At 45.7% G+C, this 18,992-nt stretch overlaps 1 protein-coding gene across 1 annotated transcript; it reads right to left on the bottom strand.

Annotated features, from left to right (window-relative positions):
- Positions 1-779: 779 nt before the first annotated feature.
- Positions 780-15,905, bottom strand: LOC129338226 (zinc finger protein 585A-like). Its single transcript, XM_054992282.1, has 4 exons — positions 15,048-15,905; positions 6,421-6,547; positions 4,541-4,594; positions 780-3,545 (listed from the first exon to the last, which is right to left on the bottom strand). The coding sequence occupies exons 2-4, from the start codon at positions 6,461-6,463 to the stop codon at positions 2,239-2,241; spliced, it is 1,404 nt and encodes a 467-aa protein (XP_054848257.1). The 5' UTR covers positions 6,464-6,547; positions 15,048-15,905; the 3' UTR covers positions 780-2,238.
- Positions 15,906-18,992: the final 3,087 nt, after the last annotated feature.

Raw genomic sequence — 18,992 nt, 5'->3', positions numbered from 1 at the left:
CAGGGTTCAAATCCCCACTCGGCCATGTGTGATCTCAGACCAGTCACCCACTCTCAGTGTAACCTATTTCACAGGGTCACTGCAAAGACAAAGGTGGGTAGGGGAGAATGACGAGGTGCAACCCAGAGATTCTAAGAGAAAGGGTGGGATACAAATGGACAGAGATTGCCCCTGCACCCTTCCTGACAGTTAACAAGATCAGAACTCTGCGAAATAAGCCACGGCAGCTGATTTTCCTGGATCCAGGCAGAGCATAATATTCAGGCTAGCCAGCTTAAGGCAGGACTCTGTCTTTTAAAAGGCTCTTATTTGCTTGCAAAAAGGAGAGATCAAAATCTCAAATCTCCAAAGAAACTGGGGATGATAGGGTTTGCTGTTTTCCTAGACCTCAGAGCAAAAGGTCTAGGGCAAACCTGAGTTTTCAGCATTGTTTCCCTTCTTATACTGAGGGCTGCTGAATGGCCTGGAGAAAAATGTTCTGTCCTTTTGAGAGAAGCTTAATGTGTGGACGTAGGCAGCTGAAGCCTTTCACAGAGGTAAATAACATCCCCCAATAAGATCCCATTAAGCCTCTACTAAAGGGACAGGTTATTTTTCTCCAGGCCTATTGGCAACACTAATCTGTAAAACATTCATAAGTTTATTAACTACATCTGGGGTCTGGTTTAACAAGAGTTGAGCACCTGATCCTGCTCCATCCTCTGCAAAGCAGCAAGTCACACACAAGGAAGTTTGTAGAAAGCTCTTTATTAGAAGCTGATTCAAAAAAAATGAGTCCATTCTTGTTTTTAGGAGGTCCCAATTGTCTCAAGTGTTAATCCAAAGAGGAGGAAAAAAGAAGATAAATGTCCTTCAAGAAAATGTTGACCCTTTTCTCCCCCTATAACTGAGAAGCACTGCAGAGAGGGAGTGAAATCAACCCAAGAAGCCACAGAATTGGCGAGGGGGGACAGGGTTGACTCAGTGCTTCTGTACTCTCAGCTGCCCAACACTCGGGGGTTATTTATAAAGTTGAATCCAGTTCAGAGTTGAACCATCTACCCCCATTTTAAATTCTGGAGCTGGCTGGTCCAAGTTTGCCCTTTTTCCTACTCATATCCCAAGATCAATCGATTATCTACTTGTTCAATTATCCTTTCAGAACATCCTACCACTGAAGTTGACATTTTATGCTCATCCTACTGCAGCTCATATTTCTACTCCATGAGGGTGGTCTCATATTCTCTTGGATATAAATAGCCCACACCCAGAACGAAAATGAAGGAAACCCTGTGCAGATCCATCCTCCTTGCCCTTTGTTTTCCAAGAAAGGAATGGGGAAAGACAAAATGGAAGAAAGTGCTCTGGAAGGTGAAAATACCACTGGCAAAAAAGGATGATACTTCTGCTTCATGCTCTTTTATAAATTAGGTCTATTAATTGAATTTCTTGTGTAGGAGGGAAAGAAAAGGGGAATTTGCTACTGAGGAAACAGCTTGCCAAATTTCATTCAGAACCAAGTTCTCGTGCTTTGTGTGTGTGGGGGGGGGATTGGGAAAGTGACAACTTCTCCCACAGTGTCTGACAGGAAAAGTGGCTCTCATCCCAATTCTCCTTTCTGTATGAGGATTTAAAAGCAAAAATGCCCTGCGGCACATGGAACCCAGCAATCCTGCAAGCCCAACAGAATGAGAGGCCTGAATGCTGGGAAAGTCACCTTCCACAGACCTCTTGGGAGATGGATCCAGTGACTCAAGTCAAACTGTGATACAGTACTAAACTGAAGAACAGGAATCAGTTTGAGAGAGGAAAAAAGTACAGCTTCCCACCCACTCAATAATTCATCACATGTTCCAGGGAAGAGTGTTCTGGCTGCTGAGGGGAAGAGACCCTCTCTACAGATTCTGAAGTGCTTCTCTCTCCCTGTAGATACTACACAGGGGAAGTCAGCAGGGCTAACCAGGGCAGCTTTTGAGGGGTGGTTGCTAAAGAAACAGCACACAAATCAAGAGGTGTGCGGGTTCACATCCCAGGATCCTATACAATGGGCACACAATCCAAGAACTTGAGTCTCCAGTGTCCTTCACCACATTGCAAAAGATTCCAGGGAACGTCACTCGCATTCCACAGTGCAGACACTTAGGATGGCAAAAAACTCTCAGGCCAGCTCTGTAGGGCAAAGGAGTACAAGAGGAACACTGTTGGATTTTGTGACAATCAACTTAACACCCACCCACCCTGTGTTCCTGTTTTCAAGTTTCAAATTGTTACATGGATGGGGCTCTGGAGATGGTCAGGAAGGTTTGGCAGGTCCGGTCCAATGGAGGATTCCCTCAAATGGATTCTCTGGTGGTACATCATGCTGTGTCTCCGCCTGAACCGTACCCCACACTCTCCGCACTGATACGGTCTCTCTCCGGTGTGGATTCTCAGGTGCCGAGTTAGGTGAGATTGACGGCCAAACCTTTTCCCACACTCAATACATGGATACGGTCTCTCCCCAGTGTGGGTTATCCGGTGACGAGTCAGGTGAGATTGCCGGCTAAACGTTTTCCCACACTCAGCACAGGGATACACTTTGCTTCCCAAGTGGGTTTTCTGATGTCTTGTAAGTGTATAGAGGTCATGGAATATTTTCCCACATTCCATGCAATGATAAGATTGCTTTTCAGTATGGGTTCTCTGGTGAGCAGCGAGCTCTGAGGGCCATATGAACCCTTTCCCACACTCTGTGCAGAAATAACGTTTTTCCCCTGTGTGAATTCTCTGGTGTGTGGCAAGCTCCGATGGCCATCGGAATGCTTTGCCACACTCTCCGCAAACATGGCGTTTCTCGGCTACGTTTGCTCCCAGGTATGTAGTGAGATGCTGTGGCTGACCATTGCTATTCCTGCAATCTGCAACAAGAGGGAAATTGTCTCCTGTGTGGGTTCTCTGGTGTGCGGCAAGCTCCGATGGCCACTGGAATCCTTTTCCACACTCTGCACAGAGGTAGTGTTTGTTTTTGTTATGGGTTTTCTGGTGCGCAGCAAGCTCTGATGGCCACCGGAATCCTTTCCCACACTCTGGACAGAGGTGGGGCTTCTTGACTGTGTGGGTTTTTACAACCTCAACAGCCGGAGGGGTTTTCTCACTAGTGAAAATACTCTGGTGGCCTGCGAGTTCTGATGGCCACTGGAACAAAGTCTCGGGGTCCAAGGCATAATGTGGCTGCCCACCCGTGTGGATCAGCTGGTGGATAGCAAGCTCTGTCGGCCACCGGAACCGCTTGCCACACTCAGTACAAAGGTGGCATTCCTCAACCATATGGGTTTTCTGGTGCCTGGTGAGATGCGAAGATCGGCCAAACTGCTTCCCGCACTCAGTACAATGATAGGATTTTGGCCTTGTGTGAACTTTTTGGTGTAGGGCGAGCTCTGACTGGCACCGGAACCGTTTCCCACATTCTATACAGGGATGGCGTTTCTCTCTCACACGGATCCTTTTAGGGACCAAGTGTTGCATTGCTCCGTTGAGCCGTTCTCCAAATTCAAACTGGGGCTCTGCTCTGCTTGGGGTCCTGGCACCTGCTTTGGAGATGGGGTAGGAGAGAATTCATGTGTTTCACCCATACAAATTCACAAATAGCTACCACTCACACATCACCTGCAGACAGGATTGAACCTAACCCAGTTCCCATTTTACAGATCAACTTTGGTTCCCAGTAATGACAGCGTAGCCCTTTGGATTTTTTCGGTCCAGTCTCATATTATGACCTAGATCTTTATGCTGCTGTAAAGATTCATGGTAGGCAATGATCTATGATTTCTGCAACTCTGCACTCAACAAACACAAAAAGTTCTGGATGTGGGACTCAGTGTCCTGAAAACCTGACGGTCAAACTAAACAGGACAGGATTACCGATCCCTGTTTATTTCTGCTATGCAGGACAGAGGATGTCTATTCATAGACTCCCGGTAGATGTGGCTGGCTCTGTGTTTGCATGAACAGAATGGAAATTAATTCTGTTGCGGGCTTCTGTGCATGGAAACTGCCTGCAGAAATCTCCAAAGCCCAAGAGATGCTGAATAAAATTGCCTGTCACTGAAGGAGCAACCCTTGGCCTCTCAGTGCTATTGACAAGTGCAGAATAAACTATGCAGAACAGAGGAGCAAGACAAATTATGGGACATTTGCTTAATTTGGGTAATTTATGCAGGATGGGAGAAAAATCAGATTAGTTTGGTGCAAAATTTGGATTCTCCAGCCATGTTAATTTTATTTAATTTTTAGCATGGATTCCATGTAGCTCTGCCAATGAGTTACAACATAAAACCAAGCCACAGCAAAAAGCCTGGTCAGTCCTGAGGCTTGGCTTTAAATCCAAGTGGCGCTCCCCCCCCCCCCCCTTATACACACAGTTCCCCTTGTGGTGGAACTAAATAAGTGACCTTTCGCTACCCTTGAGCAAGATCTCATCACCATTCACCTGAGATGGGCTTGTTTCACCCCGCTGAAGGGGGAGGCTGGCTTGGCAATGCCTCCCTTGCTGCCAGAGGACAGCCTTGCTTTAGGAACCCACCTGAGCCTCCTTCATCTGCTGAAGAATCCCACGTGGCCTCGGTGTCAGAAGAACCTGCATGGGGAGAGGAGGTGCCAGGCCTGGTTGTAACTTGCAGAACATTTCAGGGAATGCTAAGCAGGGTAAAGCACATGCATCCCCCCCCCCCCCACTTCCCTGAGCAACTCTCAGCTGGGTTGCTTCTACACAAGGATCTTTTTTGTGTTGCTTTTCCACAATCAGATGGGAGCAGAATTCAAATTGTGGTCCTACATGGACCTTAATATGGTGCTATATCTCTCCCATGAGATCTGGAATGTTCACCCCTTTAGGTCAAGAGCCTGCAGTATACCCAGTATGTTTTTAAGGAAGGTCCTGCCTCATCCTTCCACTGTCAATTTAATTAGCAGTTTCCACTCTTTTCATCTAAAACAATTTTTGGTTCTTAACCCCTTTAATTAAGCTGGCCTTTGCTTATTTGCATGGCTACAGCATTCCTGAATTAACTCTTACTGATATATTGTCGAAGGCTTTCACGGCCGATCTCTGAGAGATCTCTGTCTTTTGGTGCTACACGTCTGAAGATGCCAGCCACAGCTGCTGGCGAAACGTCAGGAACTACAATGCCAAGACCACGGCTATACAGCCCGGAAAATCCACAACAACTAACTCTTACTGAGTTAGCTCCTGTCCCCCACAAGGGGGATAAGAGCAGGGATGGTTAATTACTGGCTTTTTCTTTGCAGCCAAAGCTATTGCTCAGTCATTTAGTGCATTCACTTTTTCATGCGCAATGAATATAAAACAAAATAAAATTTTAAAAAAGCAACTGATTTGGCTGCAAAGAGAAAAGACTCAACCATAGAAACAAAACTGAGCGATAATATTTCACTGTCACCATTATAAAAACACCCTAGGAAAGCATGCACAGCGAGGCCCCTGATTACTGAAGCAGAGAGCTCTGATGCTACCTGAGGCAAGGACGGCATGTTACCGTTTAGCACTAAAGGTCTAGAAGAAGTGGGAAGTCCCTGCTTCAAATTCTTTCAGTGGAACTGAGATTAGTGGCAGCTAGAAACAAATAGTAGGATCCAGACAGCTTTTCTGCTAGTGAACAAGGGAGGAAGGGTCCCCTTTGACCACCCCAAAAGTCTACGAGACCTGCATGGACAGAAAGCCATATGGGATGGGGGTCTGTTGTAAGGAGGAGAAGAGAAGGAGAAAAAGCTGGCTGGATCCAACCCAAGGTCTTGACAAGTCCAGTTCAAGTGTTCAAAATCATGCAATATTGTACGCACATAAATGAGAGCAGGATCATGCCTCTGGTTATCCCCTGGGTGTTCACACATACAGCCAAGTGTGTATGTAGGTACCCTCGTGCAATCAGTACCCTGCTTTCCCGCAGCATTCCTGATGTTTGGAGGATCTTCTGTATGCACACAGGGTCTTGTGATGCTGTGCGCATTTGGCTGTACACACAGATATCAAGGGCCAAGCCAGGGAGTATGAGTCTGCTCCCTACCACAAACACACAACATACATAAACTGTGAGTACCTGAATATCCCTACTGTTGTTGCCTCCCAGGCTTTGAGATGAACTTCCCATCCTTCAAGGGGAGGCTTCAATGAACCTTCCCTTTAAGCTCTTGGGCAAACAAAGCTCAAGGAATGTCTTTTTAGGGTTACACTGGAGTTTTAAAACAGAACATGTATTTAGCTGTCTGATGTATTTTTTTTCATTATTATCTTTTACTTGGATTGTTTTCTGCTTTGCTAAGACCTTCAAACTAATAAAGAAATGAACTGCTAAACAGAAAAAGCCCTTGAGCACCAAAAGGAAAGCAGCTCTGGTTGGATCAGCTCAGGAGTTAACCGAGTGATGAAGAATGCAAGATGCTCACCCAGCAAACAAATGTCCACATCATCCCTTTGCTCTGCCTCCATGCAGGTCTCTCCCTGCTCGGCATCTGAGAGGGCCTGGTCTTCTTCGGGAAAAGTCACCACCACCTCCTCAAACAGGTCTGATTCCTGCAGGGCCAAGCAAAAAACCACAGTCGCTTTCACACGTCAATCAAGTCAGTTCACAGTTATCAAGTGAGGTTCTGTAAGCCTCTGTTTCCTGGGTTCCCTCATCCTCTCAGGTTTAGTGTTGGAAAGCAGTTTAATATTGCAGCATTTACAAAAGACACTGAACAGGGAGGGAACTGCAAATATTTTGGAGGACAGCCTGGCTCACTGATGCACAGGGCAGATATTAAGAACATGTAATTCATATACAACGTGCTGAAGGTAGAAAAATAACTCAGAGTCAGAGGGGTTAGCTGCGTCAGTGTGTTGGAGCAAGGAAGGTGCAGTGGGAAGGATGCAGAACTAACCATGTTTCACACTGTGCCTTCCTTGATTTGATTGGTTTTGATGTTTCTCTTACAGTGCAATCCTAAGAAGAGTTACTCCAGTCTACACCCACTGAAATCATTGCACTGTTTTGCACTGCTGGGTTGCACTGTTACTCTGCTCAACTACCAGCAGTTAGGAGTCGTCTTTACCCACTCTGCATTGGCTGATTTTCTCTTTGGCTGTTGTTTCAATGTGGCCTCTGTTTACAACATCTCCCCATTTCTGCCTTTCTGTTGCTTGTACCTTTAAGTACAAATTGGCTGTGGATGTACATTTCATGCACCTGATGAAGGGAACTCTGAAACTCAAAAGCTTATATCAGAATAAATTTTGTTAAGTCTATAAGGTGCCACTGGACCTTACTTTAATTAAAAAATGTAAAGGGAGCTGTCTATAGTCTAGAATATTCGGGATGGGAATCTGGGGTGGGAGATGGAGGGACTGCCATCCAGGGGCCCATGTTTTGCAGCATTCGCAAATGGTTTTATTTCTTTTTAGCTGGGCTATTTTGTTTACATTTTAGTATACTGTTACGCTCTGATGCAAGTAGTATGTATGGACTGTTGCAAAGTTTCACTGAAACAAATTAAACCTTCATCTGGGCTGTAAATATTGTTATAACAACCGGCAAGAACGGGTGTTTATGTAGAAAACCGTGATTTAAGTTTTACTGACTAGATGATTTAAATCAAATCCACTCTGAATTCTATGCAGAGTTGCTTCAGTCTAAGCCCATTTAACTTAAAACTGGAATAACTCTGCAGAGGATTGCCCTGAAAGAGTGCTAAGTTACATGATCAGCAACATTAAGACGCAGCTCTGGCTGGACTGTACCGCTTTGCATGGGGAAAGGGGGATAATATGCCTGGTAAATAACTCCCTGCAGATGCAGATTTCGGAAGCTAAGCAAGGTCAGACAGGGGATCACCTTCTTACTTGCCTTGAAAGCCTCTTGCTGGGGCCCCACATTTCACTCAACTATGCCCCACCCCCTCAACTTGCAGTTTAAAATGGAATGGTCTAAGAAGAGTTCAGTCTCGTTTCCTCTGATGGGCAATGGATCTCCAGGAAAGAAAGGCCTTTCCCAACTCCTCTTGTCTGAAATCCTTTAACTAGAAATGCCAGGAACTGAACCTCAGACCTTCTGCATAAAAAAGAGACATTCTTCCTGTGAGCCACAGCTCCTTCCCGAAAGCTGTGGGCCATTGGTCCTCAAAGTCCAATATTGTCAGAATGGAGTCAGGCAGCAGTTTTACATAAGATAAATATTTCTCCCAGCCTCCCCAAGATTCTTTAACTGGAGATGCCAAATACTGAACCTGTCACTTTCTGTATGCAACGCAGCTGGGTTACCACTAAGCCATATCCAAGATGACTGGGTTCATAGGTATTTTCAACCCAGTTGTGAGGAACACAGCTGGTGAATGGACCAGACATCCTGAGGTTCATTCTGCATAGCTGTACAGGCTGCTGGGAATATGGAACAAGATCTTCAAAGACTAGGCATTATTAAGGCATCCCTGTCACACGTCTTCTTCAGACTCAAAGGTCAAATTCTGCGTTACTTTGTTTTTTAAATGCCTGGAGTTTTCTGTCTCAGGTACACAAACTGAAAAGATGGTGTGTTTTGTAATCATCAGAGTGCCAGACTAGAATCTGGGAGAACCAGATTCAAGCCTCCACTCTGCCATGAACACTTGTGGTTTGTACCTTGGGCCAGTCACAGACTCTCAGTTTAAACTAATAGTAATGACATAATAAAATTTTATTTATATACCGCTCTTCAGGACAACTTAACGCCCACTTAGAGTGGGTTACAAAGTGTGTTATTATTATCCTCACAAGAATCACCTCATAGGATTGCTGTGATGATAAAATGGATCCAAGGAGAATGATGTCGACCATTTTGAGTCTCCACTGAGGAGAAAGGCAGGATATAAATGAAATAAAATAAATAAAAATAAATAAAATGTTCTGGCCTGTATGAGTGTGGCAGGCAAACCCCCACCCTTCTGCTGTACTGAAGTTTTACAAAATAAGACTCTCCCCACTCCCCATAGAGGGGCTAGATGCTGGGGAATATCTTTAGAGAATGTAGAAGCACTACCTATCTACAGCTTGAAGTTGCAACTTTCGAGATTCTCCCTTGAGTCTTTAAACTCGCTTGCCTACACACACACACACCCCACGCACACACTGTAGCCAGGAAGCTCTGTCTATACTGCCCAAGAGCCAGGGAAGGGAGATAGATGAAACGGCTCTCCCAGGGAAAGCATATAGAAGAAGCTATGGCTTCCGATTCCTCAGCAAGCGTAAAAGCGTAAAAGGAGGAATTTCCAGGTGGCCAGCCAGCAGCACTGCACCACTCCATTTTTATAATGCTTAAACATTTAGTGCAGCCAAAGGGCTATCATCTATTTGCTTTTAAATGTAGGGGGGAAATCCCCCCCCATATGCTTAGAGCTGAGGTAATTTTAAAAGAGCTAAAATACAAATCCGTGCATACTCCAGAACTCTGGAAGGGTTGAAGGAAGGATTAGAATCTCTTCGCTTCACAGCTCGAGAGTTAGAAGCTGAACTTCTAATCCATGGCCCCCTCCTCATCCGTTTCCCTTAAGAACCCCTCCTATAAAATAAAGCCAGTGGCACAGTTCTGGGTAGCATTCTGATTTCTGCGCTATTTCTAATTTCAGCTTGGTTTTTTGCAGGGAAGCCAAGAAGCTTTTACAAAAGCTGAGCTCTACGCAGGACTGCTTCAGCCTCCAGTTGGGAGTGGACATTTTGTCCACAGCACTGGTTGTGCAGAATGCCAGATGGCCAGCTGCTTGGAGGAAGGGAGGAAAAACCCTTTGTTTCCAGGCCTGGAGGACTACAACTCCCAGAAACCTTCGCAAGGTACCAGTGCAAAGATTCTTGGGGGGGGGGGGGGCGGAATGTATGAAACATTGCAACCTTCTATGTAGAAAGACAAGCAGGAGTGAAGGGGAACAAGATGAGAGGCAGAATGGTGTGTGTGTGGGGGAGCTCAGCTAGAGATACCGAGGCCCTGAAGGTCTGGGAGGTGGGGATTTCAGGACCTCAGATGCAATACCCAATCGGTGCCACTAAAATATAATGATGAACTAAACAACAGATTCTTTCTCATCTTTTAATGATATCCTCAAATCTGCTGCCTTACCCTACCTAACAGCACCGCCAGCCCCGTGGGACACTGAGGACCAAAGAAAGATAGTAACCAGTGTTTAATTTTCAAAAACAGCACAAGACGCAGGAAGGAACATTGCCTACAGTCACTCATACTAAAGAAAATGTAAAGTATATTGCAATTTTTCTTTTTATAATACAAGACAAAAAAGCTCTTCCTACCTCACAATGGCAGCAATACTGAGCAGGTCTCCTCAGAAGTAAATCCCACATAGTTCATTGGGCCTTACTCCCAGAAAAGAGGTCCATAGGACTGTCACTAGGTGGCCTTACAGATGCTAATTAATCCCACAGTTCACCTTGCACTGACTTGTATATTCTACTTGGCTTACCAGGCCCCTGCTGCGGGCAGGGGATCCCCCGCTTCCACCTTTCACCCCCTTGGTCCCACTTACCTGGCCAGCGGAGGGAAAGGCAGGGGAACATGCCTCCCGGGGTGTGCTCCTGGGCGGTGCAGCGCACTCCCGCACTCCGCAGTGGGCGCGGATTTCGGCCCCAAACAGGCTGAATCGGGCCAGCTGCAAAGCACGGGAGCACTCCAGGGCCCATTCTGCCACCCGGGCAGTGCTCCTGTGCTTTGCAGCGGGCTGATTTCAGCCCAACATGAGCTCACTTTGGTCTGCGGAAGCGCTGCCAGGAGGGCCGTGGAGGCCCTGGAGAGCTCCTGAGCGTCACAGTGGGCCAATTTAGGCCCCCAACAGGCCCGATTTGGCACATTTGGGGCCCAAATCAGCCCACTGTAGAGTGTGGGATTGTGGGAAGGCTCCCAGGGGCAGCATGAGGCTGTGCGCGATGACATTACTTCCCAGAAGTGATATCATCGCACAGCCCAGGAGTGCGCGAGCGCTTTGTGCACGAACAAAGAAGGCAACGAAGATGTGCCAGGTCTCCCGCCTCCTGCCCAGAGGATGAGGGGAACTGGCAACCCTATGCTAACTGCATCTTACACTCATTCTATATGAATACATTACTCCTTTGATTGGATCTTGTTTCACACTGGCATCTCCTTGTAACACCCCTCCCCCCACCAATATAAAATCAGGCCCAAGGTTATCCTTCATGTATCTGAAGTGAGCTATGATTCACCCAAGCCGATGCCAACATAAATTTCATTAAGTTTTTAAGGCACAATTTGACTCCTGCATAAATTAGCTCTTCCTCAGGTTCTTAGCCCTTCCTGCCTCTCCCCCCGCTCAGTAACTAGAAAGGAATTCATGCAGCTGCATTATACCAAGTCACACTCTTGGTCTCTCAAGGTCAGTACTGTCTGCTCTGACTGGCAGCAGCTCTCCGGGGTCCCAGGTCTTTCTGACTTGGATTTCTTCCCTGCTTCTAAATTCCCAGTTACTTGTGGTCACTTGGATATTACAGAGAGTGCACGGCTACCGCTGAAAATGGCACTCACTCTTCCCCTTTTCCAGACAGTTTTATTGAGAACTGAATTTGACTGGGAGTTTTAGAACTGTAATTTTAAATTGAGGTTTTTAAATGTATTTTTATGTCTGTTGTAAGCCGCCTTCAATGCCATAATGTAGAATGGCTACTAATAAACGTTTTAAATCCTAAAATATAAAAGAGTAAGCATGTTCCAGACAACTTACTTCCTACCTTGGTGCATCTCAAGAGGGCCCTGCCATGGCAGGAAACCCAGGCCGGGATCAGGAGCAGAGCAGGTGCCAATGCCTATCCCCCACCTTCACCCAGCTGGGTTCAGGAGCGGAGCAGGTGGCAATACTCATCCCCCACCTTCAACCGGCCAGGAGCAGGAGCGGAGTAGGTGATAATGCCCACTCCTCTGCTTTCAACCAGCCGGGATCAGGAGTGGAGCAGGTGGCAATGCCCGCACCCCTGACTTTACCTGGCCAGGATCAGGAGTGGAAAATGTGGCAATGCCCACGCACCCCCACCTTGCTGGGATCAGGAGTGGGAGGCAATGTCCATCCCCTTTACCCAACTGGGATCAGGAGTGGAGCAGGTGGCAATGTCCCTGCCTTCACCTGGCCAGGATCAGGAGCGAAACAGGAGGCAATGCCCGCCCCCCACCTTCACCCAGCCAGGATCAGGAGCAGAGCAGGAGGCAATGCCCGCCCCCTGCCTTCACCCAACTGGGATCAGGAGCAGAGCAGGTGGCAATGCTCCCCCCCACATCTTCACTTGGCCAGGATCTGGCACGGAGGAGGAGGCAATGCCTGTCTGCCTCCCTCCACTTTCTATAGCCCGTTGTATTTCCCCCCCCCCCCCACAACAGTAAATAAGTAATCAGTACAACGTAAGTTTAAGGGTGAGGAATGTAAAAAACACTCGGGGAATATTTTTTTCTAAATGGCTTTAGTCAGTGTAGCATAATTTTTTTCAGCACTGGACTACAGCAGGGGAGATCCAGGTTCAAATTCCCCCTCAGCCACAAATCTCACTAGATGATCTTGGGCAAGTCACTCTCTTGCAACCTGCCCAACAGGATTCTTGTGAGAAGGAACAAAGAACCATGTATACCATTCTGAGCTCCTTGGAGAAGAAGTAGGGGGGGGAACTATCCACTTTCCCTACCCCATACCTAAGTTTATAAACCTCTTGTTATGTTCTCTCATATTCACCTTTTTCCTAAACAACCTCAAATGTTTAACCTATTCCTCGTAGGACAGGTGCACCAACATCCTGTTCATTAATCCTGTTCACCCCTTTTCCAGTTCTGTGATACCCTTTTTGAAGACAAGTTGACCAGAATTGTACACAGGATTCCAAATACTGGTGCACCAATGGAGACATATAAAGCATTAATATGTCAGGGCTGATTTACGCTCAAACTCCAATAATCCCAAATTTTATCTTTTTCACTGTTCTTGGCACTGTTGATGTTTTCATTTAGTTGTCCATCATGACCCCCAAATCTGTTTCCTAGTCAATAGAAGTCAGTTTGGATCCTATCTTTTCTGCTCAACCTATCCCTGACTCTCCAACCTCTTTTTTGAAGACCTCTTGCAAGGGAGTGCCTACTACTTTTAATGTTTAATATGGAATGTTTTAATTGATTTTAATGTTGTTATCCGCCCTGAGCCTGCTCGTGGGGAGGGCGGAATACAAATATGATATAAATAAAAAATAAAAAATACACTCTTGCAGAACTGGTTACATTTTTAAACTACCATTAGGATGTTTCTTCTAACTTTTAGTCAAAATCTGCTCTTCTTTTGTGTGACAACCCTTCGGGTATTTGAATTATGTCTCCCCAGTCTTCTCCTCTTCAGGCTGAAACATACTCAGTTCTTTCAACCTTTCCTCGTAAGACCCCGGTTTCCAGACCCCCTACAATCTTGGCTGTGCTCCTTTGAACCCCTTTCAACTTGCCTCGACATTTCTCAAATTGCTTCACACACAAAACTGGGCACAGGAAGACGTCCAAGGAAGTCTGGCTGACACACAGTAGAACAAAACCACTGCTTCTTGTGACTCAGATGCTTTGCTTCTATTAAGGCAGCCTAAACCACGTTAGCCTTTTTTTTTTTTGCAGCTCCATCACACTGCCAGTTCATGCTTAATAAATATTTTTTAAAGTAAATAAATAAATAGCTTGCAATCCAGCACAATCCCAATATCCTTTTTTAAAACTAAGGGGAAAATTTATACTGGGAGCTAGAAGAGGTAACAATCCCACCTGGAACGTGTGAAGCTGCCTTATACTGAATCACATCACTGGTCCATCAAGGTCAGCATTCTGATGGTAGTGGCTCTCCAGAGTCTTAGGTAAAGGTTTTTCCCATCACTCATTACCTGATCTTTTTTTTTTTAAACTGGAGATGCCCAGGATTGAACCTGGGACCTCCTGTATGCCAAACAGATGCTCTGCTACTGAGCCACAGCCCATCAGCCTAAGCAGAGTTACACCCTTCAATGAGTTCAATGTCAGTGAACTAGCAGCTTATTCTAGACCTTCTAATAACTGAGAGATTGGGAATGTCTTATCCAGAAAAAGTCTTCAGGCAAGGGCCTTCCAGTAACCTCTATTGCACTGAGAGAAAACTCAGTGTCCTAAAGGCCTGGGAACAGGAAAGAAGGCTTCAAATGTTTTTAAAATGTATAAACCAAACATATAAACCAATAGTGGTTGAACAGCCAACAGTTCCTACTCCTATTGAATCTAGATTTAATCAGATATAATTAGATCTAATTAAAGGTCTCCCTCCCAAAGCACACTGGGAGGGTAATGCATTCTGCTCTCTCTCTGTTCTCTTTTCCCTGTTATTTTGTATGTTTTAGGGCAGCTCCAACAAAAAAGATCAAGCCATTTTTCTCCAGCTCTGTTGGTAACCCCAAGTTCTGCATGATTTTAAATACTGATGAGGTTAAAGTATTCTAGCATCAGGCAATAGCTGCTTCTAGTGTTCCCAGGCAAAGTGTGCAAATATGAGTTGCTAGGCCATGCCTGGCAACCAGTGGGAGGGCTGCAGGTGGAGATATGGTGGGGCCATGATACCAGCTATGGTGTCACATCACTTCCAGCAAAAAAAAAATATGCAAGTGACATAGGTAGCTCTAGGATTTGCCAGAAACTCTATGGTAAAACATAGAGCATAGCATTTTTAGCAATTCCTAGAGGTACCCATGTCACATCTGTTTTTTTACAGGAAGTGATATAATGCTGCATGTGATACTGCAGTTTTAAAAAAATTTCTCATGCTGCTGCTCTCAATGGTGGCAGGCAACAGAAGTGGGAAGGGCAGGGAATTCCCTGCACCGAATTGGGAGGGGGGGGGGAATTACACAAAAGGTGCAGTGTGTCACCAGTCCAAAGTGAGCAGCATCATGGCAAACTGCACCTCCTACTCCCTCCCCTTGCTAGCACTCCCCACTCCTTTCCATCCCATCACACCTGCAGACATGGGACTCTCTTACGTAACCGGGAAAGGTGAAGGTCTGAAAATCCTCTCACCTCCTCTTCTGGTCGCTCCGCTTCTGGTGGCTTTGCTAGAAACTGCTCCGCCAATGCCACTGCTCGTGCACAAGTCTCGGGGCTGCAGTCCCATACCTGGTTCCGTATCCCTGGAGGGAGAACAGCCAGGAACTGCTCCAGGATCAGCAAGTCCAGAATCTGCTCCTTGGTGCGGTTCTTTGGCTTCAGCCAATGGTTGCAAAGTTCCCACAGCTGTCCACAAGCCTTTCGTGGCCCCTCTGTTTCCTTGTAGCAGAACTGCCGAAATCGTCGGCGAGCAGTCTCCAGGACAAAACCACCCCCTCCAGATGCAGATGACCGTGTCTTCCCACCATTCCCTCTGTCCAGGCTAGGAGGGGTGAGGTGGGTTTCTCGCTGCCGTCCTTCAACAAAGGTCTCCCTCCACTGGGAGGTGTTCCCCACTGACTCCAGTGTGGTAGAGAAGGCCTCAGATTCTACTTCTATTGGTTCTACCTCAGGAACCGCAGGTTCTACCTCTGGTTGCGGCAGCACCACCTCAGTAGGTGGAGGCTGTAATGACTCAGTCACCTCTTCCCAATGCACTTCCCAACGCTGGGGTTCTGGGGCTTCAAGTTGTTCTGGCTCAGCTGAGGATGCAGATGCCAAAAGTTCCTCAACGGTACCAGTGCATACCACAAGCACCGAACTGTCTCCTTCCTCAGACAGCACTATCTCTTGTTGAGGACCTGGAGGACCTTCCTCTTCTTCTACTTCCACCTCTACTTCTTCCACCTCTGCTTCCTCTTCCTCCTCTTCTTCTTCATCTTCTTCTTCTTCATCATCTTCTTCTTCCTCCTCCTCCTCCTCTCCCACAACCGCCTCCTCTTCCTCTTCCTGCACCACATCCCCATCTTCTTCTACTTCTACTTCCACTTCCCCTCCCTCCACCTCCTCCTCTTCCTCCTCCTCCTCTTCTTCTTCCTCTTCCTCTTCCTCCTCCTCCTCCTCCTCCTCAATTGTGATTTCTGGATACATTTCCTGTCCAAGCAGCACCTTGAAATGGAGGTCCAAGTCCCCTGAGCCCTGTTCGGGTTCTATTTTATCTTCCAAGAGGTAGACAGCCTTGTCCCAGTTATAGACAGAGGTCTGGCCACCAAGGCCCCAAGTTTCACAGGCAAACATGGTGGAAAAGAATCTTCTGCCTCACAGTTTGCCCTCCAGACTAGGCCAAACGTCCGGCGGACACCAGAAATTTGATAGAGCTCTGTCAGTGAGCCGATTGTATCTTGAGGTCCCTGCATATACCAGGCAACTGCCACCGCCAAGAAGTGTTTATGAGGGTGTTTTCTCCCTGAGGGGAAAAAAGTAGGTCTGTCACCTAATTAAAGAAACCTAAGATTATTACTCATCTTTGATGAATTATTTATACCTACATATAATTAAGAACAATACTTCCAAAGGAAAAGGCATACTCCCTTAGTTTTTCTGTGATGGACACACGTTATCAATAGCACAACCCATTTTAGGAGAGGCATTCCACCATGTTTATGAGACAAGGGAAAATGCCTCTTTTAAGAGTGTGCTTCTCACTCCACTTGTTAAGTGCTTATATTAAAAAGTGAATTGCCTGATTAATTACAAGCCCCTTTCTTAAATTCACAAAAAGGGATTTAATGGATTTGTCCTTTAAATATTGCAGTCCTTAGATTGGCTCCCACCAGCTTTTCTGTTGGGGAAAAGGGGAGGAAAGGGGTCCCTTTTGACCTCCCCCCACAAGGCTATGCCGGGAAGCATGAGGTCTGCAGAGGAAAAAGCCATGTGGGATGGGGGTGCAGGAAAGAAGAGAACTGGGTAAGATTAAATGAGAAAGCTGGCTGGATCCAACCCCTTTTACAGTCACATTTCTCCCACAGCAGCCACTTGTCTCTCCACAAAAGGTCAGGGATTAAACATCTTTGTCCCAGCATGACACTACAAGAAAGAGTGAACGCACAGCCCCCATATTATTGCTTTGCGTTTTCTCTCTCTCTGGGCCAAAGTACACACTCAGAATAACCATGTGGTACAGCCTTCTAAGTACTGTATCAATTCAGAATGTGGATGAAGCAGCATTGGATTAAATAATACCCCAGTATCAGAAACTTCATGCCCCTAAAAACCAGCAATCTTTCAGGCATATTACTACTTTACGAGTAGGAAGTTTCTGATCTCAGGGCACATTCAAATATACCTCTGTTCTGAAATGCTACAAACTTAGTAGGGATACACCAAATTATTTTTCTGAATCAATAGGTGAGTATGCAATCTTCTGGCTAAAATTGCTAATGCAGCACTGCATGGTGTTTCCGTATTTTGAAAATGTAACACAGTGCTACGGAGGCTGCAGAAGCGATAGCATGTACCCTTTGCTTTTTGGCAACATCCCTCAAGTCAGTAGCAAGCATTATAGCTATGCTGATCTCTCCTTTGCAGTACCTCAAGCTCTCATCCAGGGATAGAGTGCTACATGTCTTAACAGAGCATGTACTAAACCAGTGTGGCACAATGGCTCGAATGTTCGTGCTCAATGCTTTAGCACCGCTCTCTGGCCATTTCAGATAAGTCTGTGGAAATTTTGCTTAATTTCAGAGCTGAAGGTGCTCTTCCCATTTCCAACTCCTTAGTGTAATATTTGCTGTCGGCGTTTGGTAACCAAATCAAAAACATTGCTTTGCAGGATTAACTGAGTGAGCAAATTTTCCCACTTACCAATGGCCCGATGTGTGGTTTAGCTCATGGCTGATAGCTAGCTGTAGGGTGTGATGAAAAGTAGTACAGAAATACTAAAAAACGGTATATATGCAATTAATGTATCCTGATCACCCACAGCTATGTTAAATTCTACAAGGTATATCAAAATAGGGATGTATTGTAAACTACACCTTGAAAACATCCTCTGAACCCACAATGACACACGTGATGTTATTTTGCATCTCACATAGCGTGGGCCCAAGACTTTTTTTGACTCGTTTTGAACTGATTGATGGCTTTTTAAAAAAATGAATAAACAGGATAACACAGGTATCTGAAGAAGTGAGCTGTGGCTCATGAAGGCTTATACTGCTACCACAAATGTTGCTTGTCTTATAGGTGCTACTAGACTTTTGCTCTTTTCTATTGCAGGATACCAGAAAAATGTTCTGATAAAGGTCTACTTTAGTAAAAAAAAGTCTACTTGAACCAGAGTTTGGCCAGCAATCCATAGTGTCACACATGTTAACTTCATTTTGATATATATTTTATTTATTTTTATTATTCATTATTTATGCAGTTTATTCTTCTGTGTATTTGCACGCTCACTATTGGTACATTGAATATTATAAGCTTGTCACATTTTTTTGTTTTTTGGATTCAGGTGATGTTTTCCATTTGTAGCTTTAGTAGTTCACAATATATCCTTACTTTTATATACCTTCCTTTTTCGATTTACCTTCTTGTTCTTGAGTTCTTTGTTTTTTGCATTCCTGGAGGGTGTTCCTTTTTTGTTTTTTCTATTTCATATTCTAATCATCCTTTTCTTGCCCAAAGCTAGGAAGATGCACATTTTCTGTATTTGCAATTCATGGAAAGAAATGGGGGAAATCTGAATGTTTTGTAGTGTTCTTCATTTTGGAAAATACAATTTTTCTTTCTTTGCCACCACATCTGGAAAAGAAATGGCTGCTCTTTAGAGCAGATTGGACTGATAAAATGGTTTGACTGCACCAAGCCAAGCCCTGCCAGGACCACATAAACTACTGGGCCTGTACCCAGGTTACAGCTGCTGCTGAACAGGCTCCTCACAGCCTTCTCCAACCCACTGGGGACCAGCTGTGAGTTAGTCCTAGCAAGCTATCTAGGCATGGTTTGGCTTGCTCTTGTCTGCCAATGGCTATCCAGGGCAGTGCCCACTACGAATTTCCCCCCTGAGTTGAAGGACCAATTTGCCCCCCCCCCCCGTCTACA

This window comes from Eublepharis macularius, chromosome 12, assembly GCF_028583425.1.
Source record: "Eublepharis macularius isolate TG4126 chromosome 12, MPM_Emac_v1.0, whole genome shotgun sequence".
Classification (NCBI taxonomy): domain Eukaryota; kingdom Metazoa; phylum Chordata; class Lepidosauria; order Squamata; family Eublepharidae; genus Eublepharis; species Eublepharis macularius.
The sequence above is the reverse complement of the archived record's forward strand: the minus strand, read 5'-3'. Positions and strand labels throughout refer to the sequence as shown.

What these genes read in the sequence shown, in the direction of transcription:
- LOC129338226 (XM_054992282.1), bottom strand. Translation starts at nt 6,463, where the DNA reads ATGGAGGCAGAGCAAAGGGATGATGTGGACATTTGTTTGCTGG. An exon ending in TGTGGACATTTGTTTGCTGG is followed by an intron (nt 4,595 to 6,420) that starts GTGAGCATCTTG and finishes CTCCCCATGCAG; the next exon opens with GTTCTTCTGACACCGAGGCC. An exon ending in AGCAGATGAAGGAGGCTCAG is followed by an intron (nt 3,546 to 4,540) that starts GTGGGTTCCTAA and finishes TCTCCAAAGCAG; the next exon opens with GTGCCAGGACCCCAAGCAGA.